This window comes from Sceloporus occidentalis, unplaced genomic scaffold (genome assembly GCF_023333645.1).
Source record: "Sceloporus occidentalis isolate IW3139 unplaced genomic scaffold, rSceOcc1.0.p SCAF_9, whole genome shotgun sequence".
In the NCBI taxonomy this organism is placed as follows: Eukaryota; Metazoa; Chordata; class Lepidosauria; order Squamata; family Phrynosomatidae; genus Sceloporus; species Sceloporus occidentalis.
In genome coordinates, this window is record NW_028316989.1 from 14,880,967 (window position 1) to 14,898,660 (window position 17,694).

General features: G+C 40.5%; 1 protein-coding gene across 1 annotated transcript in view; it reads left to right on the plus strand.

Moving 5' to 3' along the window:
• The window catches only part of POU2F3 (POU class 2 homeobox 3), a 65,479-nt gene that overhangs the window by 30,366 nt on the left and 17,419 nt on the right, over window positions 1–17,694 (plus strand). The window contains 1 exon segment of the mRNA XM_089538153.1: window positions 15,546–15,650. Within this exon segment, the coding sequence (XP_089394279.1) occupies window positions 15,546–15,650 (105 nt within the window).

Below are 17,694 nucleotides of genomic sequence, written 5' to 3' on the forward strand. Positions count from 1 at the left end.
CAGCACTCGCCTGTGGCTCAATTTTGCAACTGTCCTGTGCTGAACAGAGTCAGCTTTTAAATCCTGTTTTTGCACAGGATTTGCCCCATGTGATAAACTTCTGAGTGGATAAAGATGGTTGGAGTTCGAAAACATCCCACCACCACCCAAAAGACCCTTGCTTTATTTTCCCCTCTTTCTCATTCTTTCCTCTTCCTTTATTCCCTCCATAACACATCAATCCTCTTTCATTCCCCCTCTTGGAAGCAACCTTGTTTCAATTAAGGAAAGGAAAAAGTTTAAAAAGAGGTGTTTATTTTGGCTATATGATCTAACCAATAAGGACTAGTGTGACGCTGTCAGAGTCCCATGTGGCCAAACATATTTGGCTTTGCAGCATCACAAAGTCAGATCAGAGTGAGGGTAACATATTGTGTATTTATTCTGAATAAGAGAATATTTTTGAATTATTTGACTCACTTGTATTATCATTAAAATAGAGTGAATATGTTTAATTGTTTGGGGGGGGGGGGTTAATCCATGGAGAAACGGATTCCACCTCAACACCTCTTTCAGTCCCTTATTAGATTTTATTTGCAGGTTGTTATAAGAATAAGATGCTCCATTTTTAACTCCTGATCTCCCCTCTGAATTTTCTTTTTGGCATCTGCTAATGCCTTTTTGGTGGTGCAAGTTAATACATGTAGCCATGGCAATTGCAAAGCTGCTGTTATTTATGAGCAATTATTATTTGATTTTATGATGTCTATACTAGAGGTGGCTTTGGGGGGGAAACGCACACGGTGGAAAGGATTTGGGGAAGGGCAGATTTACAGGTGAGAATTTGCTCTTCCTACCCTGCCAATCTTTTCCCATGTGACCTTGTTTGGAATGGGATCATTTTCATCGGGTCAAATGATTTATCACTCCCAATCAAATACATGGAGTATCCCTTCGGGAGAAAAGGGGGTTCAAATGCCCCCCCCCCCAAAAAAAAATAGTGGAAAGCAAGATAACTTGAGTTGAATCTTGAGTCAAGACTATTTTGAAATCAATGGAACATATAAATGAATTTTGTGTTTATATTTAAATCCCATCTAGAAGATAGGTCATTATGTACATATATGCAAATACAAGTATTCCAAAATCCAAATAAATAAATAAAATAAAATCCAAAATCCCAAACTCTTCTGGTTCCGAGCATTTCAGATAATGGAAACTCAACTTGTAGTGACTTAAATGGGCCTGCAGTCTTTGTTGTGTGCCTTCAAGTTGTTTCTGACTTATGCAATCCTAAAGTGAGCCTGTCATGAGGTTTCCTTGGTACGTTTATTCCAAGGGGGGGTTGCTATTGCCTTCCTCTGAGGCTGAGAGAGTGTGACTTGCCCAAGGTCACCCAATGGCTTTACATGGCTGTTACAGGATTTGAACCCTGCTCTCCAGAGTCCTAGTCTTAATGCTCAAACCGCTACACTATGTTGGCTCCCTCTGCAGTCTAAGCATTAGAAAATCTGGATCCAGCCTATAAAGTATTAAAGAAGCAAAGGTCACTTTTGTGCTACACACCATGCAGTAAGCTCTTTGGCAGAGAACTCTAAAGACCTCACCAAACTACAAATCCCAGGATTCCATAGGATGGAGTCATGGCAGAGAAAGTGATATCAAAGTGCTATAAACATGTTATGTTAAAGGAACCAAACTTCCAAGCATGCTGGGCAGCGGATTCCAATTTACGATGCATTCATGACCATAAGTGAAAGATTTATGCTTAGAGACCCAGATGACAGTTACAAAAGTCACCAATCCTATGTGCTGAACCAGTGCTACGTAATTCATTGTAGGAATATTTCATCCTTGAATATTTCATCCTTGTGTGCAATGATGAATTGTTATGCAATTATATACCGATGAATTATCCCCCTACCGCAGGAGAAAACAAATATTGTACCACAGTAAATTCCCCATTTCTGAAGATACTGAAGAGTTGCACAGGAGGTTTTCTTCAGAAAGAGGAAATTCAGGAAATTGTGTTGTCTGTGCAGAAAACCCATATGCACATAAAAAGTTTTCTCTGCAGAAAATGGGTTTTCCTGCACAGAAAACACAATTGCATGTGTATGTTTGTTTGTTTGTTTTTCCACAACACGTCAGGGCTTTCAAATATCAGGAGAAAACTGTTAAAAATTCTTGCTCACCGATCATTCTTCTCGTTCCACAGACTGTCATGAAACACAGTGTTCAACCTGATTATGAATAATTACTAATATTCTTTCCATCCTTATTAGAGAGGCATCATTATGGAGACTGGGCTCAGGTCTAGTTATCTTGCCTAAGCCTAAGCCACCTCACTGGGTCACTGTAAAGAAAAAGAGGGAGAGAAGAAAGGCATGTAGGCCACCTTGAGTTCCTATGAGGAAAAGCAAGGAATAAACAACCCAGTTTGCAGAATGCTGATGTTCCACCTTGCCTTCCAGTTGCTATGGTTAGTCCTAAAGGGATGGTGTTTTCCCATGTCTTGCAGATTCATGCCTGTGGGATGGAGGACTCAACTCCCGAACCTGAGTCATCATACATTTCCTACTGGCCTACTTCTGTCTGCAAGTGAAAGGATGCTAAGCTGCATAGCCTCCAACTGTTCAAATTTGGCAGAGATAGTCCCAATTAATCCTCTATATCTTCTCACTTTTTCAGCTGCTTTTAAAATGTCCCAGTTTCTCTCTTCTCCCACTTTCCTTCTTTGTTATCAGATTATTTCCACTGGTGCATACTGAATCCAAAGTGCAAAACTCAGCAGGGTGAAAGGAGAGGATGGTCGATATCCCTTCCCAGTGGGCTCCGGCCAAATCAAACTGCTACAATCTCTCCTAGCTTGTATGTCCTTCGTCATTAATAACTTTTGCAATCTTGATCTCATTCTGATGTTGCTTGGCCAGATGTGTCCCAGTTTTCTTCTGTGAAATGTTGGACGACATTAAATTGGATGAGTTCTGATTCCCTCATATCTCCAAAGCTTGAGTTTCTGCTGCCCTGGGGATGAAATAAGAAAAGGTTGGGTTGTGTAATTTGCAAACATGTAAAGTGGTGGCAGCTGGATGGATGTCTCCATTTACAGTATCCCTTTCCAAGCTAGCTCTGATCTTCAGTGCAAGCCTTCCTTTGACTATCAAACTTTACATCAAGGAAGATGTGAAGAGATGCATGATGTCACACTGACAAAGCACAGTCCAAGCCAACCTAAACAACAACAGAGCAAAATACATGGGGAGTGGAAATGAAATACACTGGTTTTCGAACAGAGAGACAAAAGCTATATGAGTTTTTGGGGAGGCCCTGTAAAAACAGAAAGGTTCCACTTGGTTTCAAGAAGACCAGAATGATGGCGCTGGCAGGTGAACCTCTTTGTGAAGAACTCTTCCGCAACTATGACTCTGCTTTCAAAAAGACCCTTGTCATCACAGTTATCCATACAAGTTGAGTCTCTCTTACCTGGAATTCCAAAATACTCCAAATACCAAAGCTTTCTTTCCCCATGGATGGCCGAGATAGTGACACCTTTGCTTTCTGATGGTTCAGTGTACACAAAGTTTTATTTCATGCACCAAGTTTTTAAAAAAATATATTGTAGGAAGTATCTTCAGGCTATGTGTATAAAGTATATATGAAATATAAATGGGGTTTGTGTTTATATTTGGATCCCATCTCCAAGGTATCTCATTATGTATGTATGCAAATACAAGTATTCCAAAATCAAATAAATAAATAATGAATAAAATAAAATCCAAGATTCCAAACTCTTCTGGTCCCAAGCATTTTGGATGAGGGAGACTCAACTTGTAGCAACTTGATTCAACAAGACAATGTGGAACAGAGTCTTTTCATATGAAATTACAGAGCAGGGAGGTACCAGAGTTTGGGAACATTATTTTTTGGACCACATCTCCAAAAAATCCACCAGTTTGCAGGACCACTGCCCAACTTTTCCAGGCTTTGCTTAGTACATATGGTTGCGATAGAGGGAATGTTGGAATGGAAGAGCGTTCTGATAGTACTGTACAAAAGTGAAATAATAGAGTCCCCCTCATTGGAAGTTTTTCAAGACAGATTGGATGGCCACCTCTTAGGGGTACTTTACTAGTATATTCCAGCAGCGGCAGTGGGTTAGACCAGATGGTTCTTGAGATCCTTTCTGACTTTGATTCTATGTTTTATCTTGGGCTTTTATTGTGAAATTTGCAGTGTATTTATTCCTCCCATTCTATAACAATGCTAGATGGAGCAGGTGAAATGTACTCACTTTCTTTTCTTTTTTTCCCTTCTCCTTGTTGATGAAGAGTCTTGGTTTCCTCATAAGATTTTGCTCAGCTGTTACAGTTTGTAGTAGCCCTTGTTATTTGACTATCATACTGATATTCATGAATCATGAGGCTGACCATATTATTATTATTTCAACACCCTGTATGTTTTAATGTATGTACTGTACAATTTATATGCAAGCCTTTGCAATATTGTATTGACCTACTCTTTGTCCTGACTAGAGGAGATCACTGGATCCAATGAGTTCCATGGTGTATCTAGTATGTTTGACACTTGATGAAGATCACTTTTAATACCCCCTCCTCCTTTCCGCTGCATCTGCACTGCAGAAGTAATCTAGTTTAACACTGCTCAGTGCAGTGGAATCCTGAGAACTGTAGTTTATTGTGGCACCAGAGCTCTCTAAAAGAGAAGACCAAATGTTTCACAAAACTACAATTCCCAGAATTCCACAGCATTGAACCATGGCAGTTGAAGCAGTGTCAAAATGGATTATTTCTGCAGTGCAGATGCAGCCTTCAGCAGCCTTTTCTGGGTCTGGTGGAGCAGTTGGCTGGACAGCAAAGGGAGCACCCCTTTGAGGTTTCACCCAGTCTGGTCCGCACTCCCTGCACCCCATTAGTGACACCCCTGTATGAGTTGACTCCCCACTCAGCATTTGATTCTATGGGTTGCTTCTTCTAGGGCACTAACCAACAGGATTCCAGCTATTACATGATATGCGGGAAAAGGGAATCTTTCAGATAACCTGATCCTGAACCATGTACGGCTTACTCCAAGGAGATTTTCCAAGCCCTGTTAAAGAGAATCTCATCAGGTCTTGACTATTAGGCAAGAGGAGCTGGTCTTATGTTTATGAGAAGGAAGCCTAAATGAGACATCCCCGCTCGGTCTGACAGGTCTGCAGGTATCTGCCTATCTCCAGCTGTATCTGTGTAGCTCTTGACACCCTCTTCATTCCAGCCTGCCGACACATGGCGATTCCCTTAATCTCTTAGCTGGGGAGGCTGATGCTTCAGCAGAGCATTGGCATGTCTGCAGGATGTCTTCATGAGCCAGTCGTGTGCCAAAACTTTATGGATCGGTTACAAAAGAGATGTAACGATCATCATCCTTATTATTGGTCGTATTCTAAGTATTCCTACTTTTGCCCTATTGGTAAAGAAGAGCTGGCACAATAATTACAGGCAGGTTGGGAGATGTTCTCCCTTCATCATTCTGCCGTCTTGTGAAATGTTTATGAAACACCTTCCTCAAACAAGTTATGCAAGTGAGCTTTGATCGTTTTCCATCACCCACCGTTTGTTGTTCAAGTCTTCTTCTTCTTCGTGTATTTTTTTTTCTCATCAGCCGGAGGTAAAGTGTCCATCAATCATTTGTCAGAGTGACCAGAAGAATCAACACTTGCATCTTGCAAAGCAGCAGCATTTGCTACCTATTCATTTTCCCAAAGGTGATGTCACATTTAGGTCTATTTGCTTCTACATTAGATTTTTGAAAACTGATCAAGATAATACGTGAGAGAATGGGCAAAGAACGAGGAAGGGAGAATGTACAACACAATTTCAGAGTGGCAGATTCCCATTTTGAATGTTCTTCTATTTTTTAATTTAAAAAAACCTCCCTATATAAAGAAATCTAGCCCATTAAGAAGGGAAAAAATCTGCCCTAGCTCCATGTTTCCTTTGTCCAAGGATTTGTTTGCATCCAAAAATGTGTGGCCTGAAGCAATAAGGTCCATTCTATCATCACAATTTCTTTATTATGATCAACAAATATAAAGTACACCTTTCTTCCAAGGACATCCAGGTAGTGTGCTTGGTTGTCTCCTCTCTCCCATTTTATCTTCATAACACCCCGTGACGTATATTGAACTGAGAGACAATGAGGCACCCAGGTGGAATAGTGATTCAACATGTATGCAACTCCCTTTGATTTAATGGGTTTCTTCAAGTGGAATACTAGTCCATGGTATGATGTTCATGTCATGTTAGCCAAGTCATGTTTAGCTTCCACAGATTTTGGTATCCATAGAGGGTCCTGGAACTAAACCTCAGTGGATACGAAGGGCCCACTGTCATAACACATAGCCTTACCAAGAGCTTGGAAGAGTCGCATTTTGGACTGCATCACAGAATTCTCCAACCCATGTCTACTCAGGCCATGCTGTAATCCCATCATTGCAGATGGTTGGAGATAGATGATATAACTCCCAGCCTGATAGGAACCAGGTGACATGAAGACCAGTAATGTCCTATCAGGCTTTATAAAGGCCAAGGTCTGAACATTTGCAGTCTGAACTATTTTTCAATCCACCAGACTAGTCCCTTCCTCACTTCCCCAGCCACCTGTGGCATGATCTCCTAGCCTTCAGATCTCCAAACCTGGCAATGTGTTCTTATATAAGGCTGGAGAACATGCGGACCTCTCATTGCTTGTGAACAGTAGCTCCCTTTCCTCTTCATCATTGACCAGGAACATCTGTGGTGTCATCAAGTCCAGCAACATCTGGAGAGCCACATATTCCCCACGCAATTCTTTGATCAAAGATATAGTGCATAGCTATTGACTTCCATGTTGGTGGGGCACAGAAATTGAGAAAAGTGTTATCCAAAGCTCTGAAACCTATCTCCAAACTAGCTTCAGCAAATTTGGACTGGAACTCAGAGCAAATAGTCCATTAATTGGTTTGGGAACACTCAGCTGCCATGGGCCTTTAGTTTATAATCTGAAAAGAAGGCCTGAAAAATGTATAACAGCAAAGCAAATTTAGTGGATGAATGGTAAAAATATTGTACACACACCTCCTATTTCAGCATGCCAGGCTCCAGGCGTTGATAGTGAAGGGAATGAAATGTGACATTGCCTTGTCTTTTTTCTTCACGCTTGATGGAGCATGGTTTTAGCAAGTTGCTTGATAAATAAAACCAGCAGAAGTCATTGTATCAGGGCAAAAATCTAAAATAAAGGATTATGCAGCATACTAAAACAAGAAAAGGGAGAAAGGAAACGTCAACAAGAATTAACACTTGAGTCAATAATTACCAAGCAGATAACCAACTTCAAGCAACTGTCAAAAGTTTGCACAGAACAAAACCTTGAAAGAGATGCAATTAGTGTAATAACAACCCCAAATTATAAAATTGTCCAGGGATAACAAGCATCACAGAAGCTGTATTCAGATGACTTTACATCTTTTCCCCCCCATGCAAACTGTACATTGGAACCGCATGCCTGAAAATGACTCTGGTTTACATTTTTCTAAACCCATTTGATGGCTCCATTTTTCCATTTCAAAATAATCTCAATTTAGTATCACTTCTGTTTAGTGGAGCACATGCTGTCTCTCTCTTTCCCTTAAAGAGTGGTATGTACATCTTAACTTAGTGCAGGAATGGGATTAACCCCAGACCTCTAGATGTTGTTGGCATGCATTTTCCTGCAGCCTTAGCCAGCATATCCAATGATGAGAGATGCTGGAAGATACAGTCCAACAACATCTGGACACCATATGATTCCTATGCCCTACTCTAAACTATTCCTTCATTTCCCCCCTAAAACATTTACTCTACTTAAGAGCTTGATGGCATCAGGAAATTCTACAAGTTCAGCTTGTCTCCACCTGCAACTGCAGAGATGGTGGGTAAAACCTTATCTTCTTGAGTTCACACCTTTGGAGGCATACATATATCTAAGGAGCACAAGTCCTATTTCCAAGGAAGGAATTGGCAATCCCATCAGTATCATTTTTATCTGAGAGGGCATCCACACTGGAGAAATAACCCAGTTTGGCACCACTTGAACTGCCTTGGCTCAAGGCTATGGAATCCTGGGAGTTGGAGTTTGTTGTGGATGCAGCCTCAGTGGAGAAAACATGAAGCTGGAGATTGCTACTGGAGCAAATTTACATTCACCTGTTGCTTTCTCTCTCTTCCTTTTTAAATGTTTTACTTAAGCTAATTAGGTTTCAGCATTAAGTCAGACAAAACCCTCAGAAGTTTAGCAAGATTTGGGACTTTGTTTGGATAATCTGCATTCAGAGACACCTCTGGATCTGAATATGCAACTGGAGCTTCATTTTAAAAGTTGGCTCCAGATACAACTTGTTGTGGTTTGGTTGCATTTCTGATTGATAATGACTAGTGATGGTGAGCAAGAAGATTTGGAAGGAGGGCAGGAGAAAACGCAGAAACTAGGTAAAGCAGGATTTCTCTGGCTATCTTTTTTTTAAGTTTTCTGTGAAAATTCGGAGAACCTGGATTGTGTTTGTTTTAAAGGAGAGGTGGGCAGCAGAGAGGCTTTGCTCCAAAGATCCCAATCCACCAGCCACCTTGTAATGCCAATCCTAACCTCCTGTTTTCATGTTGTTCAAAGCCGAGATGCAAGCAACACACCCCTTTCTGCTTGGCCCACATCCAACGCCTTCTGTTTTGGCAGCAGCAAAAATTGATTTCAGTTTGGAAATGGCTTGCCTCCCTTCCACACTCCGTGCTGATTGGGATCAGACTGCTCATGGGCAACAAGAGCTATCATTCTAGTAGCCAGCATCTTTCTTCCCCCATCTTCAACCTGGTAGCTGTTTTGGATTTTCCTTTCCTGACAAGGACCCATGAATTTATGTGATCTTCACAAGTTGTGATTACAAAGACAGGCCAATTATTATTTTTTTGCATGTTTCCATGCTTGAAGGCAACGAGCCGAGAAAGAACAAGGGGGTTACAAGGTATACATTTCTTTCTTTTCCTTTGTTGCTGGGAAGTTCTTGGCCTCTGATCGATATCGTTGATGACTTGGTAAAGCAGAACAGTTAGGATTATATGATGGCTTTGACCGCAGAATGGAAATGATGTTACTGTAGTCTCTTTTCTAAATGTTCCCTTTATAAACAGGGGGATCTTATTAGAGTGTAAGCTTTCAGGTTGCACAGAGCTCTCTGTCTCTGTTTCTCTCTCTCGAAAGATTCTTGAATCAATTCTATGGTATGTTTGCCCCCTACCCTCCAAAATGTAGAGATTGGCATGGTACATGCTCCCTCTCAATGTCTTTAGACTTTTTAGTGTGGCAGATTCTATGCTACAACTCCTCTTACAAGGTAGTTTTTGCTTTGCAAATAGTCTTATCGGAAAACTTTTCCACTTCTTGGCTCCCTCCACTGGCAGGAAGATACACTGCTACTAATAATTTTTGGAGATGCCTGATAGTTTGGTGGACGGAAAGACAGCTTTCTTGACTATAAAATAAAATCCAGAGTACACATTGTCGTAATGTTGTTAGTAGGCCATTCAGAAGGCAGAAAATTCATCTCGCCAGCTTTTGCAGGCTACTGGTTGCTTCATCAGGAAAAGACAATACAAGTACAAATCAGAAAGGAAAGCGATGGTGTTCGAATCGCAGGTCTAGTTTGGGTGGAAGTTGCCTTTTTTTCGGGCTACACTTCTTAGAGTGTGAACTTTCAGGTTTTCAGAGAGATACTTTTCAGCTAGAGAGGAGAATTGCTGACGCCACATCTAAATTTTCCTAAAAACAAATGATGTGGATCAGCCTTTTCCAAAAATCCTGTTTACCTAAAGTGGAGGAGAAACATGAGCCAAAGGAGCAAACATGCCTGCAGCCTACTTGAAATTTTGCATGTGTGGAAGCCTTCTCCTGACTACACTGTTTCTCCAAATCCTACTTATGGTTGTTAGCAAAGGCTGGCTGGAGAAGTGCAATCTTTTCCCTTGTTTGATTGTCCGGATTTTACATAAGCAAAAAATGATCGCTGTCATGGGTATTTGAACATGCTGGAATTGAAAGAAAAATGATTAATTTGTTGTTTTTTTAAAAGGGTTGGATACTACATTATAGCGGAGAATCACTGTTGTTACTTTATTTGGAAATGAAAATGAAAGACTGCCAAATAAACATCAAGTGCATGAAGAGTAGAAACAGTGAAATTTTGTATAACGATAGAAGGTCTTTCAATGCAAAAGCAGACAGAGTGTTGCCTATAGCACTACCAGAAAAGGCATCTTATATAAAGGGATTAGCAAGAGAAGTAAAAGTAGATAGATCTGAAGAAATCTGGGAGCCCTTTAATACAACCTTTTCCTGGAAAAGTGTATTTTGAATGTTAAAAACAATATTCGTCCCAATCGTCAGTATTCTGAAGATGAGTTAGATTTACAGTGACAGACAATGCATATTTGGCTTATTAACTAAGATTAATTAGGGGGAAGAAAGAGGGAAGGGATTTAAATGTCATAGATATATAATTATATAATATAGTATTATAATTTGAATGTTATAGATATATTAAGGAAAATTTGTAATGGGGAAATGCATTTTTTTGTTAATGGTTACAGAAGGCTCTGAAGATATGCCTGACAATAGAGAATCTCAGACCTAGTGTTTATTTCTTCTCTTTGAAAGATGCATAAACCTTTTCTAAAGATAGCTAGCCTAACATAAAATCAATACATTATAAGGAGGAAAAAATACAAAATTTCAGATCAACATTAATCAAAATGATGTTTTAAGTAATTTTAGTGTCTGGCCTTCTTGGGAGGACAGCTCTTTAGATGATAATGTTTCCTTTAAAAACATATTCAAGGGTAGCCATGTTGGCCATATATCAAAATGCAACAACCCAAAATCGACTTAAGAACAATATCTTTATTTGCCAATTGAAATGCAGAAAATTCAGCATACAAGCTTTTGAATCTACATTGGCTTCTTCATCAGGCAAAAGTTGTTTAAAATCTTACAGGGGAAGAAAAGTGATTATGGCCCCATACAGACAGGCCAAAATAAAGCTGCTTCGGGTCACTTTGGAGGTATCCTGTTTAAATGATGCATGCATCCTAAGAGGCCAGAAGCCGCACCAAAGCCATGCTCCAGTGCTAAGGACTGGAGCGCAGCTTTGGCGCAGCTTTCAGACTCTTAGGACACATGCATCATTTAAACAGCATACCTTCAAAATGACCTGTAGCAGCTTTATTTTGGCCTGTCTGTATGGGCCGATGTTAAAGTCTGGGCTCACTTTTTGTACACAATATCATCACTTTTCTTCCCTTGTGTGTGTTTTTAAACATCTTTTGCCTGATGAAGAAGCCGGTGGAGCTTTGAAACCTTGCATGATGGACTTTCTTCATTTTGGTTGACCAATCAATGTATCGCTCTTTGGTCCATTTTGAATTGTTGTATAACATCGCCTTACTTACGCTCCTATGCAGGACCTGAGTTTCACAATTTCTTACTACCATTTTTGCAAGTCTTTTCCATGTCTTTATCCTCAGTATTCTTCCACATTTTTCAATACACACAGACACACACAAATATCTATGCATAACTGATTTGTTAACGGAGATAAAGCAATTGATTTTGCATGACTAACACCAAAGCTTAAGGATGTTCCTTTCTTGGACCCCAGCTTTCTGAATCTGCCAGTCAATATGGTCAATGGCTAGTAACTTTTCTGAGTCTGAACAATGCAGTTGACTTTAAAAAGAGGTAACATTCAAAAACCTAATAGCGATGACAATGAAATAAAATACAGTACTTAGGAATAAATTGATCAAATTGGTTATAGAGTCCCAAGTGATGTTTCCAAACCTGTACATGACTGGCTGGTTGGTTTGGTCATTGATTATTTTGCCTGGCATAAGAGATTTATAGTCTAAAAGTCATCATTGTCCCATCCGGTTGAGCTTTTAGATTAGTTTGTCAACGTCTGATCATCCATTATTGACATCAATATATTTGTGTTGCTTCCAGACCTAAATTGACACAGAATGGGAAAATGTTGCTTGTTATGCTTAAGAGAAAATTCATCAAAATGTGTCAACATTTTAAAGCGGAACAAGTAATTGATTGTTTAGATGAGGCATGTTGCTGCCATTTACTGAACTGTAAATGTGTTTCTCTTTCTTTCTTTCTTTCTTTCTTTTCCATGGATGTTGTAAATTAGGAGCTTGGCAAATCCCACAGCTCTCTTACCTATGAAAATGAACAAGCAGGAGGAAAAATATATATCTTAGAATAATACTAGCATTAAAAAGAAGGTGATGATGAATGGGAATGAATAAGTAAGAAGAAATTGTTTTTTAAAACCCACAAAAAAGGTTTACATAACATGGGAGTCACAATGGCAATAATGATCTTTCTTCTGTTCATTTGAGATCTGTTAATTTAATCAACGCAGAATCATTTAAAGCTTGCTTCAAGCAATTTATCTTTCTGCTTAAAGAATTTCTCTCTTTCGCTTTCCCTTTTATCTGTTTTGCCAAATGCATATCCTCAACATTTGTTAGCTTCTCTACAAAATTATGATGAGAGGGTTGTCTATACCAAATAGATCCAAGACTAGTGGGGGGGGGGGGGGGTTCTGTCACCTGTTGCCACCTGGGCCTTCAAACCCAAATAAACAATTTCCAAAAACAGCCCTACATTCAAAATTTGATCCATCTGGAGACATTATGTAGTGGAAGAGGCCAAAATATCATCGGCTTGGCACAGCGTGAAGAAGAAATAACTTATGTTCCTAACTATGGGAAAAGAGATTCCACCTAAACATTAGCAGGAAGGTACTGATAATAAGAGATGTTCAACAGTGGAAAATGTTGCCTTGCAGAGTGGTGGAGTCTCCTTCTTTGGAGAGTTTTAAACAGAGACTGGATGGCCATCTGTTGGAAGTATTTTGATTGTGTATTCCTGCATGGCGGGCGTTTGAACCTGATGCCCTTTGGAGTCTCTTCCAAATCTATGATTATTTTAATCTACACTGATATCTACCAGCATTTAGCATCGTGGGACAATTTCAGAGTCTCATTTTAAAGCAGAGGGGGAAAAAAATTCCCACTTCCCTTTCCCCACCACTTCACACATACAGTCACCCCTCCATTTTTGCGGGAGATCCACTCTGGAACCCCCCCCCATGGAAAATTGCCAATATTGAAGTCCCTATTGACTTCAATGGCGGTTACCCCACATGTATTTCCAAGGGATGTGGACTCCAAGTCCGTGAAAACAGAGGGGCAACTGTTTTCTAACTTCTAACATGTTGTCCCTCCTTTTCACACACTGCTATTCACTTTTGTTTTCAAACTAAAGAGCCCCAACTTCAAAAGGAGAATTGTATGTGGCAGCATCCACACTGCAGAAATAATCCAGTTTGCCACCACTTTAACTGCCCTGGCTCAATGCTAAGGTAGCCTGAGAAGTGTCATTTTGTGAGACGTTTAGCCTTCTCTGTCAGAGAGCTCTGGTGCCACAACAAACTACGATTCCAAAAATCGCATAGCACTGAGCGATGGCAGTTAAAGCGGTGCCAAACTGGATTATTTCTGCAGTGCAGATGCAGCTGGTGTCTACTCATCGGGTGTTTTTCCCACCCGTGGTGATGTGGATGTCCATGGAAAGCCTCTGATGGTTTTTCTCCTTCTGGGGACGTTTTGGAAATGCAAAGTAGTGGTTTTGGGGGCTGTCAAACAAACATTTCCCCCCTCTTAATTCTTCCTGCAAAGTGTGACAAATGAATGAAGCTGGGGGAGGGGGTTGAGAAATTTTTCTCATCTTCTTGCCCTGGGCCAGCACTTTGTGGTTTTCAGCTGGGCTCTGTTCTCTTGCCAGGCGAGTAAAAGATCATTAGTCATTATTATCATCAAAGAGAGGGGACAAGTACACAAAATACCTGGGCTGGGATAAAAGTTGTGTGAATCCTTCTTAAGCAAACTTTTCAGATGATGCGGCTCTGTTTTTATATTTTTGAGCTTCAACCCAATTATTCTCCGTTACTCTAAATACTGCGGAATCTGTTTTACTGTCTTCATCATTGTCTGTCCTGTCCATATTTGCATCCATTCACCAAACCCGGGATGTAAGGAATACTCACCGGTTGTCTAGTTCTTGACAAGAAAGGATGTCTCAACACACTGAAATGTTCTGTCAATTTGAGCAAGATTTTTTGCACTTGGGACATTATTTTATGGGGAAAAAATGTTTTGCACAAATCAGCTGGCTCTTCTTTTAAAAATCATTTCAGTGCCAGATATTTGACACAAAACACCATATGACTGCATGGAAAACAATGCATTTGCTGGATATTTGCCGTAATAAATGGAATGAATGAATTGTGAGCCTCCTCCGATCCCACACTGGGAGAAAGGATATAAATGAAACAGAAGAAACAAAGTGTTTATCTTGGGGGTCATTCACACTATAAAATAACCCAGCGTGGGGCAGGCGAAAACACAACTTTCCCTGGTGCATTTGCCACCAGGTAAATACCCGCATCGTTTTTGGGGCGCTGGAGCAATTCTCATCTGCAGAAATGTGAATGCAATGCTGAATCGATTTGTATCATGCAGCACTGTTCAGGAAATGGAGGTGCCTCCATTTTGATCCAGAATGGTGGTGAATCGGAATGGTGAATTGGATTTACCTGCCACAGAGAGATTGGCTGCCTTAAAACCTAGTGGGAATGGTGAATCAATTTGAAATCGATTCACAGATGTGAATCTCTCCATGCAAAAAATGTGTGATTGACCTCTTACTTCCAACAAGTTTATGTCTGGACCTCAAGTGTACATTTTTTTCTCAGCTGAGACCATACTGTATTGGTTCTGAGAGTAGAAATCTTGGGTAGCATTGAAACATTCTATACCTGTAATTTCATGTTGCCATCCCTTTCCTTGGGTAGCTAAAATGGCTTTCTCAGCATCGCCTCCATCTCAGCTAGGTTGAGCATGGAAAGCTTGTTATGGTATGTGCCAGCCTGCTCACGTGTAGGGTCTCTGTGCCAGTTGGCATGGTGGGCAGGCTTACAAGCCAAAATCCATTATAACACCAAGATAGGAAGGAGAAAGCCATGGAGAACAGCCTGAATGGAAATGCAATGGTAGACAGTCCTCCACGCCCTTTATTGGAACTTTGTTGGATGAGCCCTAAACTTTCCTTCCCAAATGTTTCTCCCCAGTTCCTTGTTCATGGCTTTTACAGCGATATAAAACCTCGGACAGCCTGCTGGAAAAGGTCCTTTTAAAGGATCAGTGTTATGTTTCTGTTACTGATTTGCTATTAATTTGCTTTAGCGCTGAGCTGTGTTTTAGCCTTGCAAGTGGGTTAACTGTATTCTTACCGTATAATCTTTTGTGTTTCGACCCATGCCTGTTTTAAAACTCATTGTGAGCCTTTTTAATATCCCATTTCTAGGAGAAAAACAGAGTACAAGTCAAACTGGAGATCAAGCGTGGTTCTTTTGCTTTCCCTTGTAGATTAAAACAGAAGACCTCAGCGACTCCTTGCAAGCTGCCATCCCCTCCAGATCGAGTCACCTACCCCAGGGGCCATCAATGATGCCTGGAGGGCAAATTACAGGGGTAAGGAGGAATGGGGGCATTTTGTACTGGCATCTGCTGATGGATGAATGGTCCTTAGAGAAATGGTCTGAATTTCAAAGTACTTAGTGCAGCAGCTCTGCTGAAACTGGTCATATTTGGATCTGTTCATTGGAAAGCCAACATGGTTTGAGCATTAGATGACAACTCTGGAGACCAGAGTTCAAATCCCCTGTTAGCCACAGATCACACTCTTGCAAATCATACTCTCTCAGCCTCAGAGGAAGGCAAAGACAAACCTCCTCTGAACAAACCCTTGCCAAGAAAACCCCATGATAGGGTCACCTTAGAGTCACCGTTAAGTTGGAAATGAAGGCACACAACAACAACAGTGGAAAGCCACCTGAGAGCACTTATCTATGGATATGAATACCTTTCAGTCTTGGCTTCCCTGGAGCCCACTTTTCAACCTTATTTCATATCAAGTTGCAAGACTTGAGCCTAAACCCACAGTATAGTCCTCACATCTACCGAATCCACTGGAAAATGTAAGCCAACGCTTATGTAAATTCCATTCATTCAAAAGATTCAGTTTATTTGGAAGTATCAAACAGATTTAGGCCTTTGTTCCTTCTTACTGCATTGACATTTGTTCATTGACATTTTCCTAATTTGTACATCTATTTGTGCAGTTTTCTTCTTACTCACATTTTCCCCATTGACTGAAGTGTGTTTACATGTACTCCCTCCTCCCCCCAATTTTATCTATCCACATATCTAAAAAATGTGCACTGTTTTGTGCACATTTTAATTCTCAGAAACACTGTGCAAGCCTCACAAATGCACAAGGGTTTGAGGTGAGATGAGTGTTTTCTTTCAACAAATCTCAAGTCGTGGGGAACTTTTTTTTCATCAAGACCATATAGAGTTTAGCAAAAATTTCTTTCTACTCACACCCTGACCTTGAGTTCCTTCATGGAAGAACAGATGTTCAGATCATAAATCAATAATGATAAATAATAAGAGAGGTAGAATGTCCATGATAGGTTTGCCTTAAGTTTCAAACAACTTGAGGGCACACAACAACAGAATGCCAAAAGTTATATATAAATATATAGCCTCTAGTAGCAGTAACAATGTCCTTTTCTTTATGCGCCCTTTCCTAAAGTTGGAAGACCTAAAAATGGTAGTGCTGGCCTAAAGGCTGGACTTTTACAATGTGCTGTACTTTGGGTTACCTTTGTACCAAGTTTGGAAACTTCAATTAGTTCAAAACATGGAAGCTAGATTGATCGCTGATACATCTGGGAGTGAGCATATCACACCAATATTAAAATCTCTCCACTGGCTCCCAGTTAGCAAAGCACAAAGTGTTGATTATTAGCTTTAAAGCCCTACATGGTTTGGGTCCAGGCTACCAATACTAGAGTGCTTCCTCCTGTATAAATTGCCCCTTACACTCAAGTCCTCTGTGGGACACTTACTATTTCAAAGGACTTCCCCAGCTTCTCCTGGAGATACTGGGAATGCACATAGGATCTCCTTTATGAATAACATGTGCTTTATGTAGAGCAGAAGCTGAAGACCTTCTGAAATATGCTGATATCACTGTCGTAGGGTAGGCGTCTGCGTGTGTGCATTGTTTCACAACATCTGAAACTACAGTAATGAATCTGCAATATAACAATGCTGAGTTGCCAAATTGTTTTTGCACACCTCAGTACTGGGCTGTTTCCTCCCCAACTGGTTATGTTTTGATAGTAAGATCAGTTGCTAAATGGAGAAGAGCTGGTGTGTCGAGAGCGCTGCCAGGTTTGCTATCCCGAGAAGAAGGACATCATAACAAGTGGTGCTTTGCCACTGAGCTGTGACCCTTTCAGTCTTCACCTGCTTCCCTAGGTTAAGAAAAAGCTCCCTGGATATTCAAAGTGAACAGATCGAGAAGGAGGTTATAACCAAGTATAAACACATTAGCTTTCTATATTCAGGGAGTCCTTGTGAGGGGAGAAAATATTCATAGGCTAGACACCCCAGGTTCAACCACTATCATTTGGGCCACCAATAGAAATGTGTTTTGATTTCTAGG